General features: G+C 46.8%; 1 protein-coding gene across 1 annotated transcript in view; it reads left to right on the plus strand.

Annotated features, from left to right (window-relative positions):
- Positions 1 to 22,092, plus strand: part of SYT12 (synaptotagmin 12) — a 75,727-nt gene that overhangs the window by 15,306 nt on the left and 38,329 nt on the right. The window contains exons 2-4 of the mRNA XM_006275056.4: positions 1,066 to 1,126; positions 4,082 to 4,275; positions 9,645 to 10,037. Coding sequence (XP_006275118.2) covers positions 1,093 to 1,126; positions 4,082 to 4,275; positions 9,645 to 10,037 — 621 coding nt within the window. The 5' untranslated portion in view covers positions 1,066 to 1,092. The remainder of the gene's footprint in view (positions 1 to 1,065; positions 1,127 to 4,081; positions 4,276 to 9,644; positions 10,038 to 22,092) is intronic.

Here is a 22,092-nt window from a genome sequence, read left to right on the forward strand (position 1 = left end):
AATACCTTATAGGCTAAATGAGAGAGAGAGAGCACAAGATGTTGTTCACTTCATCAGATGCTGTGTTGGAGAGGATCACCAACCTAATTACAGTTTACAGATCTGGCACCTTTAGTTGCCTCATACCCTTTCCCTCCCCTACCACCCCTGGCATGTATTCAAGAGGAATCCAGTTTTAGGTCCAGAGCATCCTAGACTGTAGGACTCCTTTACAAAGCCTTGGTTTAGCCCAGCATGCAGATCTCAGTGTAGGCTTGCCTTTCCACCCCCTGGAAATTTTGGCGGTGCTGGACTCCAGCATTGGATTATAGGAAGCTCATTCGAGGTGCTGCGTGTCCCTACAATCAGGCCACACTAGTGTCTCTGTTGGCAGGGCCTGGTGCTGTGCTTCAGAGCTCTGTCCTGTTTTTGGTATAGCCTCCTACCCTGGGCACCTAAAGAAGGTGTCAGTCAGCTGAGCTGGTAAAATTGGAAAAACTCTTGTGCTAGTCAGCCTGGGCTGATCCGGCCTGTCCTCTCACGTCTTCCCTCCTCCACAGAGTCCTTCCCCCAGTCCCTTACAGACATGGCAGCAGGATAGTGCTGCCTGACTAAGGGAAGGGTGTACCAAATGACATTTTCCCCTCTAAGTGCACCACCCTAATGGACTCCAGCACTCTTCCATATGCATCCACAACCCTCCCTGGCAGATCCCTGCCCCTGGATTTGCACTGCTCTCACCTGGTCATGCTAATCACATTTGCAACATGAGAGGGAACCTAAATTCAGCGACTGGTGGGAGACAGCTGCCCCATCCCGTGGCCCAGGTTCAATCCCCTACCCTCACCTTGGGATCCTGGGGTCCTGGCGCTGCCCAGGCCCATACGTGACAACTAACGTACAGCAATCTTTAGCTCCTTAAATAATGTCAATAAGACACGTCTTCTTATCTGCCAGACTGGAGTTTCTTTCTCTGCTTAGCCGTGCTTGTCACAAGATAATCTTTCTCATCCCCTGTGTGTGTTCAGTAAACAAAAAGGTTTCCCATGTGTCTGCTTTCCTGACTACTTCTGTTTTGTGTTTCAGGCAGCCCTCTAGCTGAGGCTATTGGCCATGGACACTAATGCAGCTGAGTATCATACCAGCGGTAAGTATCTCTAAATAGACTCCAGTCTGTCAGAGACATCTTTTGCAAATGATATGAGTTGCAATTCTCCCTGCTGGATGGAAGATGAAGTGCTTCCATCTCCACCAGTTTCAAACAGCATATGGGAAGGATGCAGCAACTGTTCATGTTCCTAAAAGAACTATGTATCCAAACTATTATACACATGCTCTGGGAGCAGGGCGGGGAGGGATGTTTTAATTAGAGCGGCTCCGAGAGAACAAGCTTTAGTTAAAGTCTCCCTGCCACCACATTGAGTATGGGGACACTGATGCACAAGATGTGGAGGCTGGCTGGAGCACAGTAATTATCATGATTAATTGAGTCTGGTCCAATGCATTGTAATTACAGTGTGTTGCAGCAGCCTCCTGGCTCATGTATAAGCACCCAGTGATTCTCAGCCAAGATGACATGACATCCTAGGGTGCCATGAGATCCTTTTAAGGGTACCACACAATATTAGCACTGTTGGATGCACAAATGCCTGCACACAATTCACAAGATAAACCCAGAGATTTCAAAGAGGAATCCATAGTGTCAAAAACATTGTGCCTTGTTGTGGTCCTTCTGAGTTCTTTGCAACAAAAAGAATTTCTCTATTTTTCCATAGTCAAAAAATGAGTGAAAGTGAAGAATTGGTGGTTTTTGAGGGATGCCTTGAGCCTAATGAGGGATGCCTTGAGTTTAAAAAGGTTAAGAACCATTAGTATAAACTTTTGGAAATCATTTCTGCAGGCCATTATTGAGGCAACTGGCTTCGTTAACTGTATCAAACAGGGGTTTATAATGGAAAAAATGTAGTGGAAGTGAAGTTAAGGCTGCAGGAATGCATCCGTGTTTTGGAATGCACCCTGTTTTCTTCTGTGAATTTGAAACTCAGTAATTAATCTGGAATGATTCAATGTAATAAGGGTGCCTTATTCTTATTCCACTTCATACACTAATAAAAGGGAAGAGTGTTCACACATGGAGTTTTCCAGGAGTATCAAGTTATGCCCAAATAGCTGTGTGAGAGTAAGCCCCAGATGGCCAGAATTGAAGAGTTTAATGGAGCCATGCAGAAAAAAGATGGGTTTACCTCCATCACGTTCTCATCACCCACGAGTGTTGAGAGTGAGTTGTTGATGTTTTGAGGGATGCTATTGTGGCAGGGATCAATACAGTGTGCACTTGCAGTGCTATTTAGGTTGCAGCAGTGATTGGACATACAAGGTACATCTGCCCCAAGTCCCCAACACTCTTTCTAGTGGCTTGAGAGCAACAGCAGGCATCTCGCAAAGTGGCTTCACTGTCTCATTTTCAGGATTAGCACATATGAGCAGAGCAGGTGGATGGGGGTGTGCTTGAGAGCAGTGCAGGGAACATAGTATGACATGCCCATAAAGGTCCTGGTCCCTGTGGGACCCCTATATGCTACCTAAATAACAGATGATGGTGATGCATCCACTAGGATGGAACTCACCAGGGCTCTTACTCCCTTATTTATTTATACTTTGGTAGCACCTAGGAACCCAATTATAATTCAGCCCCCCTGGTTTGTGCCTGGTGCTGTACAAACACTGCACCAAAGAGTTTATGACCCAAGGCAAGAGAACAAACTAATGCAGATAATTAGAAAGGAAGGGGAACACAGGATTTTAGGCCAGTGTGAAAACCAGACACCATAGCAAATGTCATACTTTCTGGCCTATGCAGATCAGCAACCACTATCAAGAAAAAATGCCTTTCCTTGTTGTATCAAAAAGTTAGTTCCATCATATTATAGATGTGATGGCTTCTTCTGGGCCCAGCTTCCATTGATTGCAGTCAGAGAGGGGCTGTGGAGGTAGATGGACCATGGTTGTGCTCAAATCTGACAAATGCATTCACAGAGACTGCTTCAGCTGTCTCTCTCTCAGGTCTGTGTTCAAGAGCTGATGCCAATGGACCAGAATATGATCATAGGATAAATGTCTCTTGCTAGATAAAGGCTAGCATTCTGTTTTCACAGCTGGAGGCACTGATCTCCCAACAGTGTTCTGCAACAAAGATTTTATTTCTTGTTACACTGAATGATTGACATGGATTTAATCATTTTATGTGATGGATGCTGGTGCAATGCAGCAACAATTGTTCAACATACCATATTGAGGCTGCTGCATACTCTTCCAGTTACAGCCATGAGCCCAGAGTTTCCTCTGTATAGCCAGGTAACTAGGAAGCTTCTTCCAGATTCACTTAGCATCTCTGGCCTTTGGGAACCGACTGTTGGGGAAAGAACAATGTACTATATTTTATCACATATAACACACCCTTGAATATACAAGGCGCCTTGGTTTTTTGAAAGGCAAAACGAAGGAAAAAAATCTTTCCTTGTAGTAACTAAGTAGCAGTGGTGGGGAGCAGAGCTTGCCCATCTTTCTGCTTCTTGTGAGTTGTGTGCAGATTTTACTTTCTCTTATGCCCATAACTGGCAGAAACTGTTCTTACCGTATTTCTCACATATAAAGTGCATTGACATTTCTAGCAATTGTTTTTCGTGTGTGTGTGTGTGTGTGTGTGTGTGTGTGTTTTTCCCTCCTCACCCTTGACGATGATCAGTATATGCAGTGAGGCAGAAAGGTTGAGAGTCTTCAGTTAATGTCATGTCAGGTACGCTCCTGATTCATATAATGGTGGGACCTTATTTTCCAGGCAAGCTTCCTTAGCTGCCTTCTTCACTTGAAGCCTGGTGCTGATGCTCCAGTGCAAGGATTGTTAGACAGGAACAGAATCCAAGGCCAATGTAGGTCAGTATCCAACACTGGTCACTATCTGATGCTGCCAAGGGAGGGGTGTAAGAACCCTGCATCTGGTATGGCATATCTAACCCCCTGTTAGTCCTCATCACCAACATGTGGTGATTAGCTTAAGGCATGAGGCTGAAGATATCCTAACAATAAGTTATTTCTTTTTTAGTCACAAAGAACCCCCCTGGGTGGGAAACCGGGATCTATGTGACCGGTGCACTTGCTCTGCTGGGAATAGCTGCAGTGAACCTATGGAAGCTCTGGAAATCTGGGAGCTATCCCATGCCATCTCCATTCCCCAACTATGACTACAGATACCTGGAGCAAAAGTACGGAACAACATATTCCGAGATCAAACACAAGGTAAAGTCAATGGGACAGTGTCACCAGCCAAATGCCCATCAGCCTTGTTGTAGTACAGGGGTGGGCAAAATGTGGCCCGCAGGGCCCCTAAAAAATTTAGATAATTAATACTTATCTGCCCCTGGCTCCCTGTCATGCAGCCCTCCATGGCTTGCCAAAACTCAGTAAGTGGCCCTCCGCCCAAAATAAGTACTCACCCCTGTTGTAGTACTAAGGGCTATAGCTTTCTTATTAAGGACTTAAACAGAGAAAGAGGCACTGAGGCATTTTGGGGAGAATTTCAGTTTCAGGAGTACTTGATTGATCCCAACCCCAAGCCAGTATAAATCCATGAGCCTCAATTGACATACTTCATATGCATTTCTGGCCCATTGAATCCAAAGTCTAGCATCCTACCTTTGCCAATAGGCATGGGTGAATTTTGATCATAGCTTCTCATCAGTAGCCTTTGGGGGAACATACTGACCCTGATGCATTGTCCTGTTGTTGTCACCAGAATGTTGTGGTATTGTTTCTATAGGCGAAGAGGCAGCCTATGCCTTTAGTCTGCCAACTGATGGGAATCCCATGGGACTTGACTTAGCTCTTGTCACACCTCTTGTCTTGCAGATAGGGAGCACCAAAAGGTTATTGAAATAGAAGCTCAGGGGCTAGACAAGCTGTTGTCAGGGGTAGGGTTGGGCTACTGGGGAGATGAAATTCCAAAACCTCTAGCACAGAGACTAATACTAGCAAATCAAGTTAGATCAGACCTGCACAACTGGAATGATTGATGCCAAGTCAAAGAAAATACCAGTATATTCCAGGTCAGCAGTATGGCAGTGGTATCATGTGGGCTTTGGTGATTTGAAGCTATACTTTGGTGTCCTTATTACAAAGAGGATATCATAGACATGAATGCGTGAGCAGAAGAGCACACAGAAAATACAGAGGATTCTAGTCCCCTGAAGACAAGGGGTATCTATCCATTTATTTTAAGGGGCTTCAGTTTAGGTCCTTAGTGAGTGAATAAACCAAGGCAAGTAGATGTGTGTTTATAAGCCGAGAATGAAGACATCCATAGATGTAAACCAGGGGTGTTTCCCACACCCCAGGCTATGGGCCAGATCTGGGCTGTGGGCCAGAATGGGCTCCTCTCCAGCTGGATCCATGGGGCCAGCAGCTGCAGCAGGTCCAGTGGCAGCTGTGACAGGGGCTTGGGGGTACTGAGCCAGCCAGTCACAGGGTGAGCAGGGCTGTGGCAGCACAGTGCTCGCTTACATTCCTGTCATCAACTTCCATATTCAGTAGGACACAGGGGCCCCCAAAATCTGCAGCAGGCTCTCTCCCTTCCTGTCCACACCCCCAACTTTCAGCAGTCCTCCAGCAGCTCAGCAGGCCAAGTAGAACAGCTCTGCAGGCCCTATCTTTGACACTCCTGCCATAAGCAAGCAAGAGAGGAGAAAGACAAAGCTGTCATGGACCAGCCTCTTACAGGGGAAGCTCTGCTTTGGGACTCTCCAAAGAAAACCTTATTCTGTTTCCCTCTTCCAACGGACACCCTGAAACCATCCCTGACATGGCTTCTTGAGGGGCAAGCCTCTGGCTTCAAGACCCCCGCTCTTCTCAGCCTCTGACCAACCCACTGATCCACTGAACCCCGACCTCTGAGAGCTCCAGCTTTGCTCAGTTCCTGGAAATGGGTGTTGGAAGTGGAGGGGAAGGGTCAGGATGCCATTGTCCCATACGCCACCGCAGACAGCTCAGCTCCAGAGTCTTTATTGTGCCACTGCAGTTCCCTCAGCCCTCCATGGGAGTCCTGCTTTCCCTTTCCTTTTGCCTCAGACAAAACAGGCATGCCTCAGGCATAGACAGCTGCCCTTGCTACAAAACCATTACAAAATGATAGTTTTAACTCAGGCACTAACAGTCACCCAGTCCAATGAGCAAAATTATATGGGGAACCCATCAGGGAGCAATCTCTGCAGCCTAGTGCCAGTCCCAGAATGCCATCTCCCCCGAGGTAGAAAGTGCATCTAGATGCAATAATTATGAAACTATTTACAGCAAAGCATGCTCGCACTGAGTTCCCCAGAGTGTTCCCCACCAAAACCCATCCTACTTCGCCTCTTAGGTTAAACAAGGAAACACCTAAACAGTTAAATGGCGCAATGCAAGGGCCTGGGGGTGGAGATTGGTCCAGTTCCATTCAAATATGTCTAAAGGTACCCATTAATGGCAGTGGGAGTTAGATCTGGGCCCCTTTGAGATGAAAATGTTTCCTTCTGAACTTGGAAATGCAAGGCCAGGAAAGCCAATAGAAAGACACAAGCCACACATACATGACCTGAAGAAGAATGGCTTGTGTTCAAAAGCTTTTCTAACTCTATCCAAGTATGCAGTTGGTCCAATAAAAGACAAAGGCAGGGCAGAGTTGCACTTTATAGACTAACCAAGATAAGTAAATGTAGATGTAAAAGTATAGTGCAAGCTTTCATGAATATCTGATGAAGTGAGCTTCAGCTCATGAAAGCTTATGCTTGCTATCTAGCTATCTACTGGACAGACAGACAGATTTTGGTTAGTCTACAAGGCGCAAATATATCCTGCTTTCTATTTGACTTTAGATTAACATAGCTAACTAAGTCCCAGTAAAAGATATCACCCAAGGAAACTCTTGCTTTACACATACCTGGACTTTCCTTAAGTATCCTAATAGCAGGCAAGCTGTAAAAGAACTGGTGGGGCAGCTGGATCAGTAGTGGATAAAGGGGCCATTTACATTTCAGAGAGCAAACACTTCCTTTTGCATAAGATTTTACTAGGAAGGAAGCTGCAGAGATCATTACCCCAAGCCTGCTGCTTTCAGTTAATAAAAGGAAAGGGTCAAAAGAGTTTGAGATGGTGAAGTATCAGTGGTTAATTTAAGAGCAAAAGGTCACCAGGGCTGTATGGTTATGCTCAAGAAGCTGAAAGAAGGGTGTGAATCAAGTGACTTAGCAGCTCACAAAATTATGCAGTCTCTCATTGAAAATAACTGCTTATACCAATGATTGGAGGGTAGCAAATATTGAACTTGCCTTTTAAAATGTGCAAGGCATGATCTTGGAAATTACAGAGCAGTGGTGCCTCATTTCTGTAACGTGCAGACTGTCTGGAATCCAAGCCAATCAAAAATGGACACACGACATTGCTAAAACTCTGAAACGGGTTGTTTTGTTCATTTTCAAGACGCACAGAGTTTTCACAAGCTTTTTATCTGATATCATTTGGAAGTGGGGAAAATATTTTAAAATGTATAAGACTGAATCAATCTGTCAAAACTGACACTGTAAAATGCAAAACCACATATCAAAAAACAAATAGGAGGTGAAGGTTTCCATTGGTAGTCTCCATCTAAAACATTGTACAAAAATGAAATATTTCCCTCGGAATTGACAGATTTGGGGGAATTGTGTGTGGCAGTAGTTTTTGATTAATGAGAATTTTTTTCACTCAAATATTCATGATGGTGGTTGTTTTTAATAACTATTAGTCATTATAAGCACACTTAATAAGAGAGTCCCTGCTCTAGAGAGTCCAGAGTCTAAATGAGAGAGAGGGAACAAACGCAAAAAACTAGAAGATCTAGTTTAGGTGACAGCATACACATGCCCTGACATTTGGATCAGCTTTACCTATCATTCCTGACCTTTTGTGAGGGCAACCGTGTAAAACAGGCCTGGCTCAGCCCCTTGGCTCTCATGTTCAAACCCAACCTAGCCAGGACTGATATAAAAAGGACTCTGTGTAGAAAACTGCAGCGCAGCAGCCGCAGGGAGCTATTTTTAACCATCTGGTGGTTCGTGCTTCTTGCCAGCTCTGTCCTGCTATGCTGGCCTATTACAGTTGCACCTTCCTCTTCTCATTTTTCCTTTCTTAAGAATGTAAGACCTGCCATTTATACTGGGTCATACTGGGTCAGACCATCTGCCCATCTTGCCCAGTATCCTGCGTCACACAGTGTCAGAGAATGGATGCTGAAAGGAAAAGTGAACAGGGTATGGCCAGGGTTTTTTTTTTCTGTTGTTCCTGTCTCACTTGCAGTCTCCTGCATTTAAGGGAGTTTTGATCCAGAGGCTGTATCTCTAATTTTCATGCTCAATAGCAATGCATGCACCTTTCCTCCAAGAATTTGTCCAATTGCTTTGTGAAACTGGCTAAATTGTCAGCTCCACATCTAGTGGCAATGAGTTCCACACCTTAATTACACACTATGAGAAAAAGAGCTTTCTTTTGTTAGTTTTAAACTCACTACCTACTAGTTGCATTTTTGATCCCTAGTTCTTATTATTGTATTGTTAGAGATAATAAATAATAAATCCCTATTTACTTTCTCTTCACCATTTAGTATTTGGCAAACCCAAATCATGAGCAAGTGTCTCTTTTCGAACACGACTAGGCCTAGCCTCTTTAGTCTGTCCTCACACAGAAGCCTCTCTGTACCACTAATCATCTTTGTTCTTCCCAAATACCTTTTCCCTCTTGGTTCTCAAACTACTTGTCCTCTGAAAGCTTCTTAAAAGTCTCACCCTGCCACAGAGAACTTGAGCCTTTTTGAGGACAGGACATGTGCAAGTCAGCTGTTTCCTAGGAAAAGAACAAGAAGGAAGGACATGGGGGTGGGGGCAAGAGGACTGGTAGTGAGAGAGGATAAGCAAGGGATCAAAACATAGAAGATAGGGATGGAAAGGACCTGTACTGAAGTAGCAAGGGACACATGGGATGCAACTCCACAGTGCTAGTTGGAAGGGAACGGCACAGTCTTTTGGGGAAGCTAAGCAAAAAATCTGACCATTTCTCTTAAAAAGTCCAAATATTTTTAGAAAACAGGAATGCAAAGACATCCCTTGGGCCCTCTAGTCCTTGTTGCCTCAGTTTCCTGGTAGGGTTTTGCCTTACAAGGATTCATTAGCAATATGTGGTGAAGCTGGCAGCAGGCAGGGAAGAAAACATGCTTTTATTAAACATCTGGAAAGGCCAGTGTTACACGCTTGGCTCCACTGTTTGTACTGGGCACAGCCCTTTGGTCCCTTATTAATTTAGCCTCCCCTCCCAAAATATGACCCTCTTTCAAATTTCACACATACAGTATACATTTCAGTGTTTCATCTGGTCTCTCCTAAGTGATATAAGCAAAGGGCCTTCTTCCTCTGTTTGCTCTGGGAAGGTTATCTCACTGCCTGATGCTATAGATGTTATTATTGGGCAGCTATCTTTATTTCTGATGGCAGTTATGTATTTGGGTCCCTCGTGTCATGTGCTTCACATGAACTGTAATAGCAAATCATTCAGAAATGGACAGGCTAACCAAACCTAAGTGGCTCTTCTATCCTGTCCTCTGTCTGCAGAGAGGTGTAACCTCGAACATTCGAAAGGCAGTGGAAAGGACATCCCCGGTCCGCAAACCCAGCCTGAAAATGGATGACACCTTTGAGAATATCAATGAGCTGGGGACCCTGGAACTGATGAACAAAGATCTGGAGCTGGCTCCATATGGACCCCTGAAGAAGTCGGTGTCCACTGACTCGCTTAGCTCCATCTCCTCCATAGGGAATAATTTTGGCCAAGATTTCACTGTGGGCCAGGTGGAAGTCAACATGGAGTACGACGTGCACTCCAACACCCTGCATGTCACGCTGCTGCAGGGCAAAGACCTCATGGAGAAGGAGGACATCAACTTTGAGTCTTGCTTTGTGCGTATCAGCTTGGTTCCAGATGAGCAAATCGTTGGCATCTCCAGGGTAAGCCTCTACCATCTCTTGCAATGTGTATGCATGTCTTGAGCAGTGTGCATCATGTACAGGAGCTGTTACGGTTGATGTTGAACAGACCTCTGAAGCACTAGGTGCACAGCTTGGTCATGGATTGTCTGGGCATTCGGGAGAAATATCTACAAGTGAGTCTCTGAGGACTCCTATTTCCTGCTTGGAAGAGGCTAGTTCAGCTGGGCTAGGATAGGCTTAGCATGTGTTCTGAGGAGTGGTCACAGAAGCCATGTATCTGGGGGTATGTTTACACCATCTCAGCAAGGATATTCTCACCCACCTGCTCCCACTTGCATGCGACAAACCTGGAAATGTGCCAGTGAAACCTCTTCAAGAGTAACCCCCTGTGATCACTCTTGAGAGTGGGTCCACCAGCACATTCCTGGGTTTGGGGTGTGTGAGCAAGAGCAGTTGAGCAGACATACCTGGGGACCTTGCCAGAAGCACATTATTTGGAGGCAGTCAGTAGAGGGATTATTGGAAACTACTAGCTGGTTTACAGCCTTGGGATATAGTGCTTGGAACACCTGCAATTGGTTTTCTCCATGCTTGTGTTCCACAATTATGGTGCTGGACATCTATGGGGGAGGGATGTACCAGAGCCCTCGAGCAACCACAGGAAAAGGGAGCACAGGGTGGGTAACCATGACATAATTCAGTATTATTTCTTGTTGAATAGGGATAGGTTCTAAGTCCAGGGTGAAGCCCTCCATAAAACTTGATGGCAATGGGGTTCACCAAACACAGAATCATATTGTCCCCATCTTAATTCCCAGTAGCATAACCTGAATGGATCTAGCTTGAATGAAAATTATGAAGAAATGTACATTTTGGAGTCATGCAAGCAACAATTTTATCCAGCTGGGAGTGAGGTTGTGGTTCTGCATTGGTGGTTGACACTGACTCTCACTGCAAAAAGGCTCTTCATTTCAAAACTGGTGGTTTAGTAGAAATTTGCATCTTGTGGGTCATTTTGTGACAGTATATGTCTCTGCTGGAGCAGAAATGGATTTGCACTCAGTAGCATGCTATAAAGCATAAAAGATACCAGTTTCATGCTCTGCTAGCATTGTCTCGCATTGCTGTTTTATTCAGGGGTGCAGCTAACTTCTTGTGTATGTTGTTTCTATGTCTCCTTGGACATGGGTGCCTTGTTCCCATGAAACAAGTGAGTCAGTGTCTCCAGGCATTTTGCTCGTGGGGTTAATAGTCTTTATCTTTACTCTGAGCTGACCTTCATGGCCATGTCATTATGGGAGATGGTTCTTCCAGAAAAGATGGCAGAAAACTTGGCAGAAGTTATCGCTAAATGAGGTAAGAGGCCACAAGTGGCCTCCTTAGTGATGGCAGCCAAAGGCCCCTGCCCCAGCAGGGCTCTAGCTGTATCCGTGATGTAACCATCTAGCCAATAGCTGAATCAGCAAGAGATTCATTCCTCTCTAGTTCTCATTGCACTCAGACCTTTGCACTGCAATGAAGGTTTCTGGAACTGTCATTCCTGACTCACATGCAGGACCATAACTAGGGATGAGCAAGTGAGGCACCAGCCCTGGGTGCTGACTTAGTCTCTATTATTGTGCCCCATCTCATTGCCTTAGCAACAGCAGCCCCATACGAAGCAGTAGTAGCTGGGGATGGGCAAATAGCAATGTAGCAGCAGCAGCTGGGTCTTTGAGTCCCCAGGGCAGACTGACTGGCTTCATCCTTTCACCCTCCTCCCCCCACTTTGTCACTTGAGGAATCCTCTCCACTCAAGGTACAAGGGTTTTGCTCAGAGTGCAAAACTTATTATTTATGCCTCTGCTCATAAGAAAAGCCTCATAGACTCCTCTGCTGTCCCCAACCACCTTTTGATGGATTGAAGTTTCACTGTCCAAGCAGACAGAAATGCCCAGGCCCTTCCCCATGAGAAACTGAGACTGGAATTGACACCCGCGCAATATCCAGATTTGGTTCCTTCTTGCGACAAATAAACATTTGTTTCTGTGACAGCTTCCAGCACTGGATGCATGCCTTTTAAGTGGCAGCTATCCAAAACCAGATGGTGCTTCCCTGGGAACTGAGAATCTGATCTGTTTGTGTTGGGGGCTCACGTTTATAGAGCAAATACTAGGCACGCTCTGCTCGACTCCTCTAGCAGCACTTTCCTTCCTATTTAGACAATGCATAAGGATTAAAATAGCTGGAGAGCACTCTCCATCGATCAAAGCTGGGACACTTGCATTAGTATCTATCCATCCAGCAAGTCAGCTATGCTGTCTCTGCTTCCAAGAGCAATGTACAGGTCAGATTGCTCCAGGGCTATCATGGGCTATGGGAGGGGTAAAAAATAATTGATGTCACTCTTGTTTAAGAGGCATCCAACAGTGTTTAATCTGACTGAAGTTGGATACCAGCTTGGGCCAAAGGGGATCTGTTTCTTTCCTGACTGCATGTGATTGAGAGCAAGTTGCTCTGTGCCCATTAGCATGGAAATGGGATTTCTTTGCTCTTTTCTCTGTGTTGTGAACTCTTCAGGGTGGGGAGCGTGTGTGTGTGTGTGTGTGTGTGTGTGTGTGTACGCGCGTGTGCGTGCATGCAGACTCGCACTGTGTCCAACACAAAGAAGCCTTGATCTTCTTTGAGATTCCTGGGTGCTGCCATAGTACTAACAATAGTCACCACCTGCAGGAGATAATCGTATGCTGCAATGGCCAAGCTACTGTAATCAGAATGAGGGATGGAAATTACCTACTATTAGATTTCAACTGACAGTGTTAAAATGGCCACTTGACAGAGGAGGGAGGAGGAAATCTGCCAGGGGCTGTAACCCAGAAGGCAGCCCAGTGTGAGGACTATGTCAAGCCCTGCTGTAGAGATTGGGCCAGGTCTTGGTATTTCCCAAGTGCATGTGAACACGGTGCAGAGCTGGCCTTAGGGAAAATGGTGCCCTGGGTGAATTTGTATTTTGGCACCACCCCTCCCAGTTCCCTCTCCCAAGTCAGTGGCGCTGCTGCAGGCAGAGGCAGGTGGGCAGGAGTGCAGGGCGTAGTGTGGCAGGAAGGCGGTACCATCTGCACTGCCTGGCCTGGCTCCTCCTGAGCGGCGGCTGGAGGCAGAGGGGTGGACTGGGCTGGGCAGTGCTCCTCCTGTCTCTGTCTGAGGCAAGGTGGGGTGAGAGGAGAGTATGGCTGTGTGTGTGTGGTGCCCCCCTGACCATGAAGCCCATGTCACCCACTCCTGAGGCTGGCTCTGACACAGTGTCTTTGCCTTTGCCTTCCAGCCCCAGCTCTGAAATGCAGGGCAACTGAGCTGCTATTGGTGATGACTCTGCTGGGCCACCTGGTATTTGCTGCAGCCAGGCCTTTGAGCACATGGAGTGCTCCAGCAGCATGGACTGGAAAGCAGGCTGCCTGCCACTGCCCTACATTCAGTCTTTGGCCTATGCGAGCAAATGCCATGTAAGGCAATGATGTCTCACGTCATGAACAGGGAATGTCTTCAGAAGCACTTACTCTTGGGGACAGATTAATTCCATCTAAGTGGGTAGCCCGTGTAGGAAAGTCGCAGGGGGAGGGAGGGAGAGATGGGGAGCGGGAGCTCCATTTCAGAGCTCCCCAGCTTAGGCAGTGCCAGAAGTGCATGCTCTACTTTCACAGATTCGTAGATTGTAGAGTCGGAAGGGACCACGAAGGATCGTTGTGTCCGACCCCCTGCCCCAGACAGGAAAGAGCACTGAGGTCATACAACCCCAGCCAGGTGTCTGTCTAGCCTCCTCTTGAAGACCTCCAAGAGGCAAGGCAACACCTACTTCCCTAGCCTTTATTATATTACTGGCACTGACACTTTGGTCCAGATGCCCACCCACTTGCATTCACTTCTTTGTCATTGACTGTAAGCGTAAGGCGATACTCATTGCAATCAACAGATAGACTCCTTCTGATTTTGATGAGCAGTTGGATGCAGCTCCTGCCATGCTGCAATGAGATAGGACAGTGGTTTTCAACCTTTGGCCCATGGACCCCTGGGGGTCTGCAGACTATGTCTAAGGGGTCTGCACCTCCATTCAAAAAAGGTTGAAAACTACTGAGATAGGATATAGGTGCAAGGCAGTTTGGTGCACCCTGTATATCAGCACAGAGCAGCTGCCTGGGATCTGAGGGACTAATGACCCTGGTGGCACTGCCTTTGCATAGCACTGCATCTTTCAAGCCTCCCCCACAGTAAGTAACAGACATTGGGAGTGGATGAAAGGTTCCTGACTGACCCAGTTGTAAATCAGAAGCATCTTCCTTGGGAGTTGCCCATGACGTCACCTTTCAAAGTGTTAATGTTAATGCGAACCATTCAGTCTGACTCATAAAACATAAAAGATGCAACAGGGGATGACATGATAGGGGACCTCCAGATCAGTAGCCATTTGGGAGACAGTGATCACCTAATAATAGAATTCAACATAAGACGTCGAGTGGGTAAGGTAACTAGTAGGGTGAAAGTGCTAGACTTTAGGAAAGCTGATCTCAATGAACTCAGGCGATTAGTCAAGGACGCACTGCAGAGTAGGAGTTTTGAAGGGATGGGAGCCCAAGAAGGGTGGCTGTGCCTTAAGGAAACGATCCTTCGGGCACAAAGCAAGACGATCCCCGAGCGAGGCAAAAAAGGGAAAGGGGCCAGGAGGCTTCCATGGCTGACCAGAGAAATCCAGGGCAGCCTAAGGGCCAAAAGGGGAGCACATAAAAAGTGGAAACAGGATGAGATCACTAAAGATGAATATACCTCCTCTGCTCGTGCTTGTAGGGAGGCAGTTAGGCGGGCCAAAGCTACCATGGAGCTGAGGATGGCAACCCAAGTAAAAGACAACAAGAAATTGTTTTTTAGATATATAGGGAGTAAAAGGAAGGCCCAGAGAGGAATAGGACCTCTGCTAAATGGGCAGAAACAATTGGTGACGGACAGAGAGGACAAGGCTGAACTCCTCAACGAGTTCTTTGCCTCAGTGTTCCTAAGCGAGGGGCAGGACAAGTCTCTCACTGGGGTTGTAGAGAGGCAGCAGCAAGGCGCCAGACTTCCATGCGTAGACCCTGAGGTGGTGCAGAGTCACCTGAAAGAACTGGATGCCTTTAAGTCGGCAGGCCCGGATGAGCTCCATCCGAGGGTGCTGAAGGCACTGGCCGACATCATTGCAGAGCCACTGGCGGGAATATTCGAATGCTCGTGGCGCACGGGCCAAGTCCCAGAGGACTGGAAAAGGGCTAATGTCCCCATTTTCAAGAAGGGGAGGAAGGAGGACCCGGGCAACTATAGGCCAGTCAGTCTCACCTCCATCCTTGGTAAAGTCTTTGAAAAAATTATCCAGGCTCACATTTGTGAGAGCCCGGCAGGGCAAATTATGCTGAGGGGAAACCAGCACGGGTTTGTGGCAGGCAGATCGTGCCTGACCAATCTAGTTTCTTTTTATGACCAGGTTACGAAACGCCTGGACACAGGAGGAGGGGTGGATGTCGTATACTTAGACTTCAGGAAGGCCTTTGATACGGTATCCCACCCCATACTGGTGAACAAGTTAAGAGGCTGTGACGTGGATGACTACACAGTCCGGTGGGTGGCAAATTGGCTAGAGGGTCGCACCCAGAGAGTCGTGGTGGATGGGTCGGTCTCGACCTGGAAGGGTGTGGGCAGTGGGGTCCCGCAGGGCTCGGTCCTTGGAAGGATACTCTTTAATGTCTTCATCAGTGACTTGGACGAGGGAGTGAAATGTACTCTGTCTGAGTTTGCAGATGACACAAAGCTATGCGCAGAAGTGGACACGCCGGAGGGCAGGGAACAGCTGCAGGCAGACCTGGACAGGTTGGACAAGTGGGCAGAAAACAACAGGATGCAGTTCAACAAGGAGAAATGCAAAGTGCTGCACCTAGGGAGGAAAAATGTCCAGCACACCTACAGCCTAGGGAATGACCTGCTGGGTGGCACAGAGGTGGAAAGGGATCTTGGAGTCCTAGTGGACTCCAAGATGAACATGAGCCGGCAGTGTGACGAAGCCATCAGAAAAGCCAATGGCACTTTATCGTGCATCAGCAGATGCATGACGAATAGGTCCAGGGAGGTGATACTTCCCCTCTATAGGGCGCTGGTCAGACCGCAGTTGGAGTACTGTGTGCAATTCTGGGCGCCACACTTCAAGAAGGATGCGGATAACCTGGAGAGGGTCCAGAGAAGGGCCACTTGTATGGTTAAGGGCCTGCAGACCAAGCCCTATGAGGAGAGACTAGAGAAACTGGACCTTTTCAGCCTCCGCAAGAGAAGGTTGAGAGGCGACCTCGTGGCTGCCTATAAGTTCATCACGGGGGCACAGAAGGGAATTGGTGAGTATTTATTCACCAAGGCGCCCCCGGAAGTTACAAGAAATAATGGCCACAAGCTAGCAGAGAGCAGATTTAGATTGAACATTAGGAAGAACTTCTTCACAGTTCGAGTGGCCAAGGTCTGGAACGGGCTTCCAAGGGAGGTGGTGCTCTCCCCTACCCTGGGGGTCTTAAAGAGGAGGTTAGATGAGTATCTAGCTGGGGTCATCTAGACCCAGCACTCTTTCCTGCTTATGCAGAGGGTCGGATTCGATGATCTATTGAGGTCCCTTCCGACCCTAACATCTATGAATCATATGCCAGGAAGAGTTGGTTTAAATCTCTTCTCTAGGGATGACAAGCTGGTGTGCACTTCCAGGAGGCCTGCAAAGCATTCTGCTAAACTTCCAAGAGATGCTGTGTAATGCTTAGGGCAGCTGTGTTGGGGAGTCAGGCTGCCTGTGTTTGTTTCCCAGCTTTGGTACTGATTTTTTGGCCTTAAAGAGAAGTCACTTTTCTCTTCTCTGCTACTCAGTTTTTTCATCTTCAAAATGGGTGTGCTGCTCTCATCCTGCCATCCCAGGGATGATTCACTACTCAATGCTAATGATGTGTGGGAGAATCTTCTCTTGACATCTCAAGATTAATGGGGTTTGCAGGATGTGTTGATTGCAAGTGAGAATGAGGGGAGAGTGAGCTTTCCTATTGTTTAGCCAAGGGGAGAGTGCAGGGAGCTGGGAACATGAGCTGGGATCTAATCCCTATTATTGATTTAGGCCTTCCATCCCACCTCTGGGGGCCAGTTTATGATCTCTAGATGGCTCCAAGTGCCACGGGGACATTTCACCCTCCACCTAGTGAGAGATCAAGCTGCCCATAAGCTCATACAGCTGTTTGGATGGGCTGTCTTTACCAGGAGGTGGCTCCTGAATGGAAAAGTTCTATGTGCTTTCTCTGGGGCAAAGCTGGGTGAAGAGGGCTAGGTCTGGGTGCAGCTTTGCTTCATGGCAGAGCTTCAAATGGAGGAGAGGGGGATCACAGTCAGGAAAGGAGGAGGAAAGGAAGTTGTTCTAATGAAAGTCACTGGAACTGTTTTCCTGCTTAATCATGTACATCAGTACTTTGCTAAAAGTAGAGGTTTCAGTAGGGGTAAAACTGGCCTGGAATCCTAACCGAGATGAAAGATAATAGAACAACAAAGCGGATGGAATGCAGAGAGTTTGAAGGACTGAAAAAGAAGCATCAAAGATGAAAAATTGGAGAGAAAAGCTGGGAGACTAAGAAGGGAGACCTAGTAATAATATAAACACCTTTATGGGGAGAAAAAGATTAAAGGGTGCTTTGATCTGGTAGAGAGAAGCTCAGCAAGAAGCAAGGGTTTGGAAGCTGAAGCCAAAAACTGCATATTGGGACTAAGGTACAAATATGTAATAGTGCGATGGCTGACCACTTGAACAAACTTCCAGATGCAGTGAGGAATTCTTCCCCTCTGATCCAGGATGGATACCATTCTGGAAGATGCTACACTTTAGACCAATGTTCAGCCTGTGGTCCATCGACTCCTGGGGGTCTGCAGACTACGTCTAAGGGGATTTGCAAGAAGTGACTATAATTAATCAAAAGTACGTGAATGTGCACACTTCCAATTCAAAGGGGTCCGTACCTCCATTTTACATTTTTTAGGTGTCTGCAAATGAAAAAAAGGTTGAAAACTACTGCTTTTTGATCCCAGTGCAGGGGACAGTAGATGAGATGTAAAGGTCTGTGTTATCCCTACAGGTGGACTAAATGATCTGATTCCAGCCTGGCTTTAAATTCTACGAACCTATACATGTCTTTTATCAAATGTATAGCAAAGTTTGAGATATTTGTATCTGATATGCTATTGTTACACTATTTAGATTGCAGTAGTGCCTCAAAACCCAGGACACCTACTGTGCTTGGTGCTGTACAAACCCAGACTACAGAGATGGTCCGTGTCCCAAAGATCAAATAATCCAAGTGTAAGAAGAGACCAAGGATTGGTGCACAGAACTAGAAAGACACGGGGAAACAATGCAGCACAGCTCACTCTGGTGATCAATGATCTCAGCACGCTACTTGCCTCAGTTGTGGAGGAGGCTTTTTTTAAGTGGGAACACAAGGGGAACTACTGGTGGTTTGATGGTTTCTAGCAATGTCAAAAAGTATCTTAGCTCTGAACTCAGAGCAGTGCTTAGATCCATTGGACTTTGGTGCTGGGAAGATCATTCATAATGAGTGTGGGGGTAGCTGCCTATATAGTCAGCTCACAAGGTAGAGAAACGCAGCGATATCAAGCCCCAGCCATTCTCTTTTTCCCCCACTGTACATGGTTGCTTCTGCCTGTCCCATCCAGCATCCCTTTTGGGTTGAATGTGGCTGCCAGCTTTCAGCATAAGCAGGCTGGAAGATTCATATAATTTGTCTGCTGCGTTCCTGAATGAGCTGACTTGAGCTTGGGCTTGAAATGCAGCAAATATGATGACAAAAATCTGAGGAAACTACATGAGAAGCTGTATGTCTTGTTGTAAATGAGGCACTCCTCTAGCCCCTGATCCCTCCTGGTATCATGCAGGTGGCAGTTCTCTCTCAGCAGCTCAAAGTATAATGCAGGCTTATTCCACATGTGCACAGAAATGCCTATCTATTCCCATCTCTTTGCTTTGATGTGTATTCATTTGCACATGCATGAGCCAGGGCCAGAAGGTTCAGATATTTTCAAGGAGAGCCTGGATTTGGCTGTACACTTTTGCAAACTTTTCCCTTCCTAAACCTTGCCTCTGCAACAGAATTCCCTTCCTTTTAATTAGCCACAAGATAAAGACAGTGGAGTGCCAAGATTTCTAAATGATCAGTTGGGGGCAGAGCCAACTTTACAAGCTCCTTTGAAAATCTGGTGTAAATTATAAGTGCCAAGTGCTAGAAAATATGGCCTGTAAAGTCTTTGGGGTGGTGCAGATGCTAAGGTGCAACACAAGTTTGAGGCCATAGAAGAAATTTTCACAGTGCAGCCCTGTCAGATTCCAACAAAATCTATGAATTCTGTTAAATAGCTTGTCACAAGGACATGGAAAAGGAGGGATTCCCTCCATAAAAGAGGTGCTTTCCACCCCAAAGTCCTCATTCATCTTCACTAACTGCTTGGGTTTCTTTGGCTGGCATATTTTTTGTTTTGTTGTGGGTTTGTTTGCAAGCTTGTGAGGTTAATTGAGCAAAGCTCCTTGGAGATGGTGAAACTGTCTGTTTCTGGAAAAGGGATGCAAGGGTTTGGTTTCTCTGGTTGGAAGCTCCAGATTGGCTTGTTTTGGTCATCCCCAATGAGGAGCATGGGAGCACTTGAGGCGAAATATGTGGTTGGGCTCTAGAGTTATTCGTTATCAAAGTTTGTAACCACAAATGTTCTAGGAAGTTTTGCTGTACGTTGATGGCTGACCCTGTCAGTGGAAACACCATGCCAAGCTTTCATTCATTTATTCATTAAAAAAAAATGCATCTTACAAGTGCAACCAGATAGTAACTGTTATGCGTTTTCAATCAGGGGAAGTTTGTCCAATTCACACAAAACCTCCCAAAGTGTTGCCTCGGAGTCAGCTATATTCCGCCCAAAGCCCACTGAAGTCGAAGGGAGCCTTAATATGTATATTGGTCGGCTATAGATGAGGCTCACAAAGTAAACAAATCCCCTTACCATCTGAGCCTGGGTACCACCCTATCCCGGCAGTACCTCACCCATCCCTCCTGCACACCATTATTACCCTGTCCTCTCACCTAGGACTGGCTGCAGGCAGGGCCGGCCTTATGGGTGGGCAATGTAGGTGACTGCCCAGGGTGCTTTGGTCAGGGGAGCACAATGTGTGCACACAAACACACATGTGAGCAGCCTATGCTCACAGCAGCAGTCTCCCCCCCAACCCCTCCCTGCCCTGGCTGATCCTTGCCCCAGGCAGGAGTGGTGCCCAGCCCAGCCCACCACCTGCCTGCTCCAGGTGGCACCTACTCTAGTCCACCTGCCTTGCTCCCATACAGCAGCAGTGGTGCCTACCTACCTGGCACACCATGCTGTTCCACCTCCCCACTGGACTGTGCTCCATGCCCTTGCCTGCCTGCCTCTGTCTCTGCTTGTGACTTAGGGGGTGCCAACATACAAGGTAGCCCAGGGTACCATTTTCCCTAAGGCTGCAGGTGCTAGAGTTCCATAGTCACCAGAGTGCTACTGTGGCTTCTTTCTAAAGCCATAAGTGATGCACCAAATAGGCAACATTATGGCTAGGGACAGACATTACTCATAAACTGGTTTAAGTGATTAGACACTGGTTTAAACCTGTAATAGAACAGATGTTCAGTACACATAAACTGGTTTGAAAATGACTGAAACAGGTTTCAGATAAACCTGGTTGAATGTAGTATCAGACTTAACTGATTTGGGTCAAGCCTGTTTATGCAATGTCTGTCCCAGACCCCTTCCTGGTTTAAGCTAAATCAGAGTTCCCTAGAAGCCCAGATGCTTTGCAATGCTGGGTGGGATTCTGTTCTCTGCTCTAGCCTGGCAAGGCTGGCCCCTCCCCTCTGCTCCCTGGCTGCAGCTCCGGCAAAGACTGCAGATACAGGGCATCTGCCTGGCTTCTTCCTGCTCCCCCCACTTCCCCTCACCACTCCCTGTTCAAGCAGAGATTCTTCCCTCCCCTCTGCCTTACACAGACACCTCACAGCATTAGGTAGCATACCACATGCTGGCTATGGTCTGTGCTGTGGGAGACAGGACAAAGGCAGACAAGACAGTGTCAGTATAGGGCTTTTTGGAGATAATCAACAGGTAGCTGGTAATGTCCCTCCATTTCTTCCTTGGAAAAAGTTGTTTAAAAAGAGCTTGAACTAATGAGAGATACTTTTGTTTTGCTGATGGGGTGATAAATGTTGTGCGACTTCCTGCTGTGTAACCAAATGCTGTGTAAATCCTTGGTGGCTCCGTCCCTCCTCCCCCAGTGAGGGATCTGGCTACACTGCCCTCAGCTCAGCATTGTAGATGGGAAGGGAGGGCTGCTTTAGTGTCCCCCTCCTTCTAGCCTGAGCCACTACAGGCATGAGCCTGCATTTTTTCAGTTCAGAGGGGATGTCTTTACAGTTACAAACTGATTCAGCCTAGACAAGTTAGACTAACCTGCAAAGATTGAATCAATTCAGGCTCAGGCTTTTTGAATGTCTGTCCCTAGCCTACATGGCACAGGGCCCTATTGAACATGCTGCCAGATCAGTGTCTCAAGTGTCTCTGCTGTCTGTTCAGCTTTCCCCTACTCCCAGCTTGCTTTCCTGGGTCTCTGGTTGGGCACCACCTGGGGTTCCCTCCTGAAAATGGATCCTCTTTCTCTATTTACCTTTACCATACAATGCCAACCTATTCATTAGGAGTCAGTGAGGTGAAGCTTGTGCTCCACTTTTGACCAGAGGTGTTAAGAAATTGTGGAGCTGGAAAGAATGCCACCATTTAAAAAAACATTATTTCAGCATATTTTACTTAATTTTATTTTCCTCAACTTTCTGACCAGCTTCACCGATGATGTACTTGGGTCCATTTTAGGCAGAGTCACAGACACAGGGTCAGAGTTAAGGTGATTTTTACTTCCAAATTCCTTGTCTCTGCAACAGTTGCTGGTTTGATTTTTTTCTTACAACCATAGAGTTATGTATGTAAT

The sequence above is a fragment of the Alligator mississippiensis genome, chromosome 2, assembly GCF_030867095.1.
Source record: "Alligator mississippiensis isolate rAllMis1 chromosome 2, rAllMis1, whole genome shotgun sequence".
Taxonomy (NCBI): domain Eukaryota; kingdom Metazoa; phylum Chordata; order Crocodylia; family Alligatoridae; genus Alligator; species Alligator mississippiensis.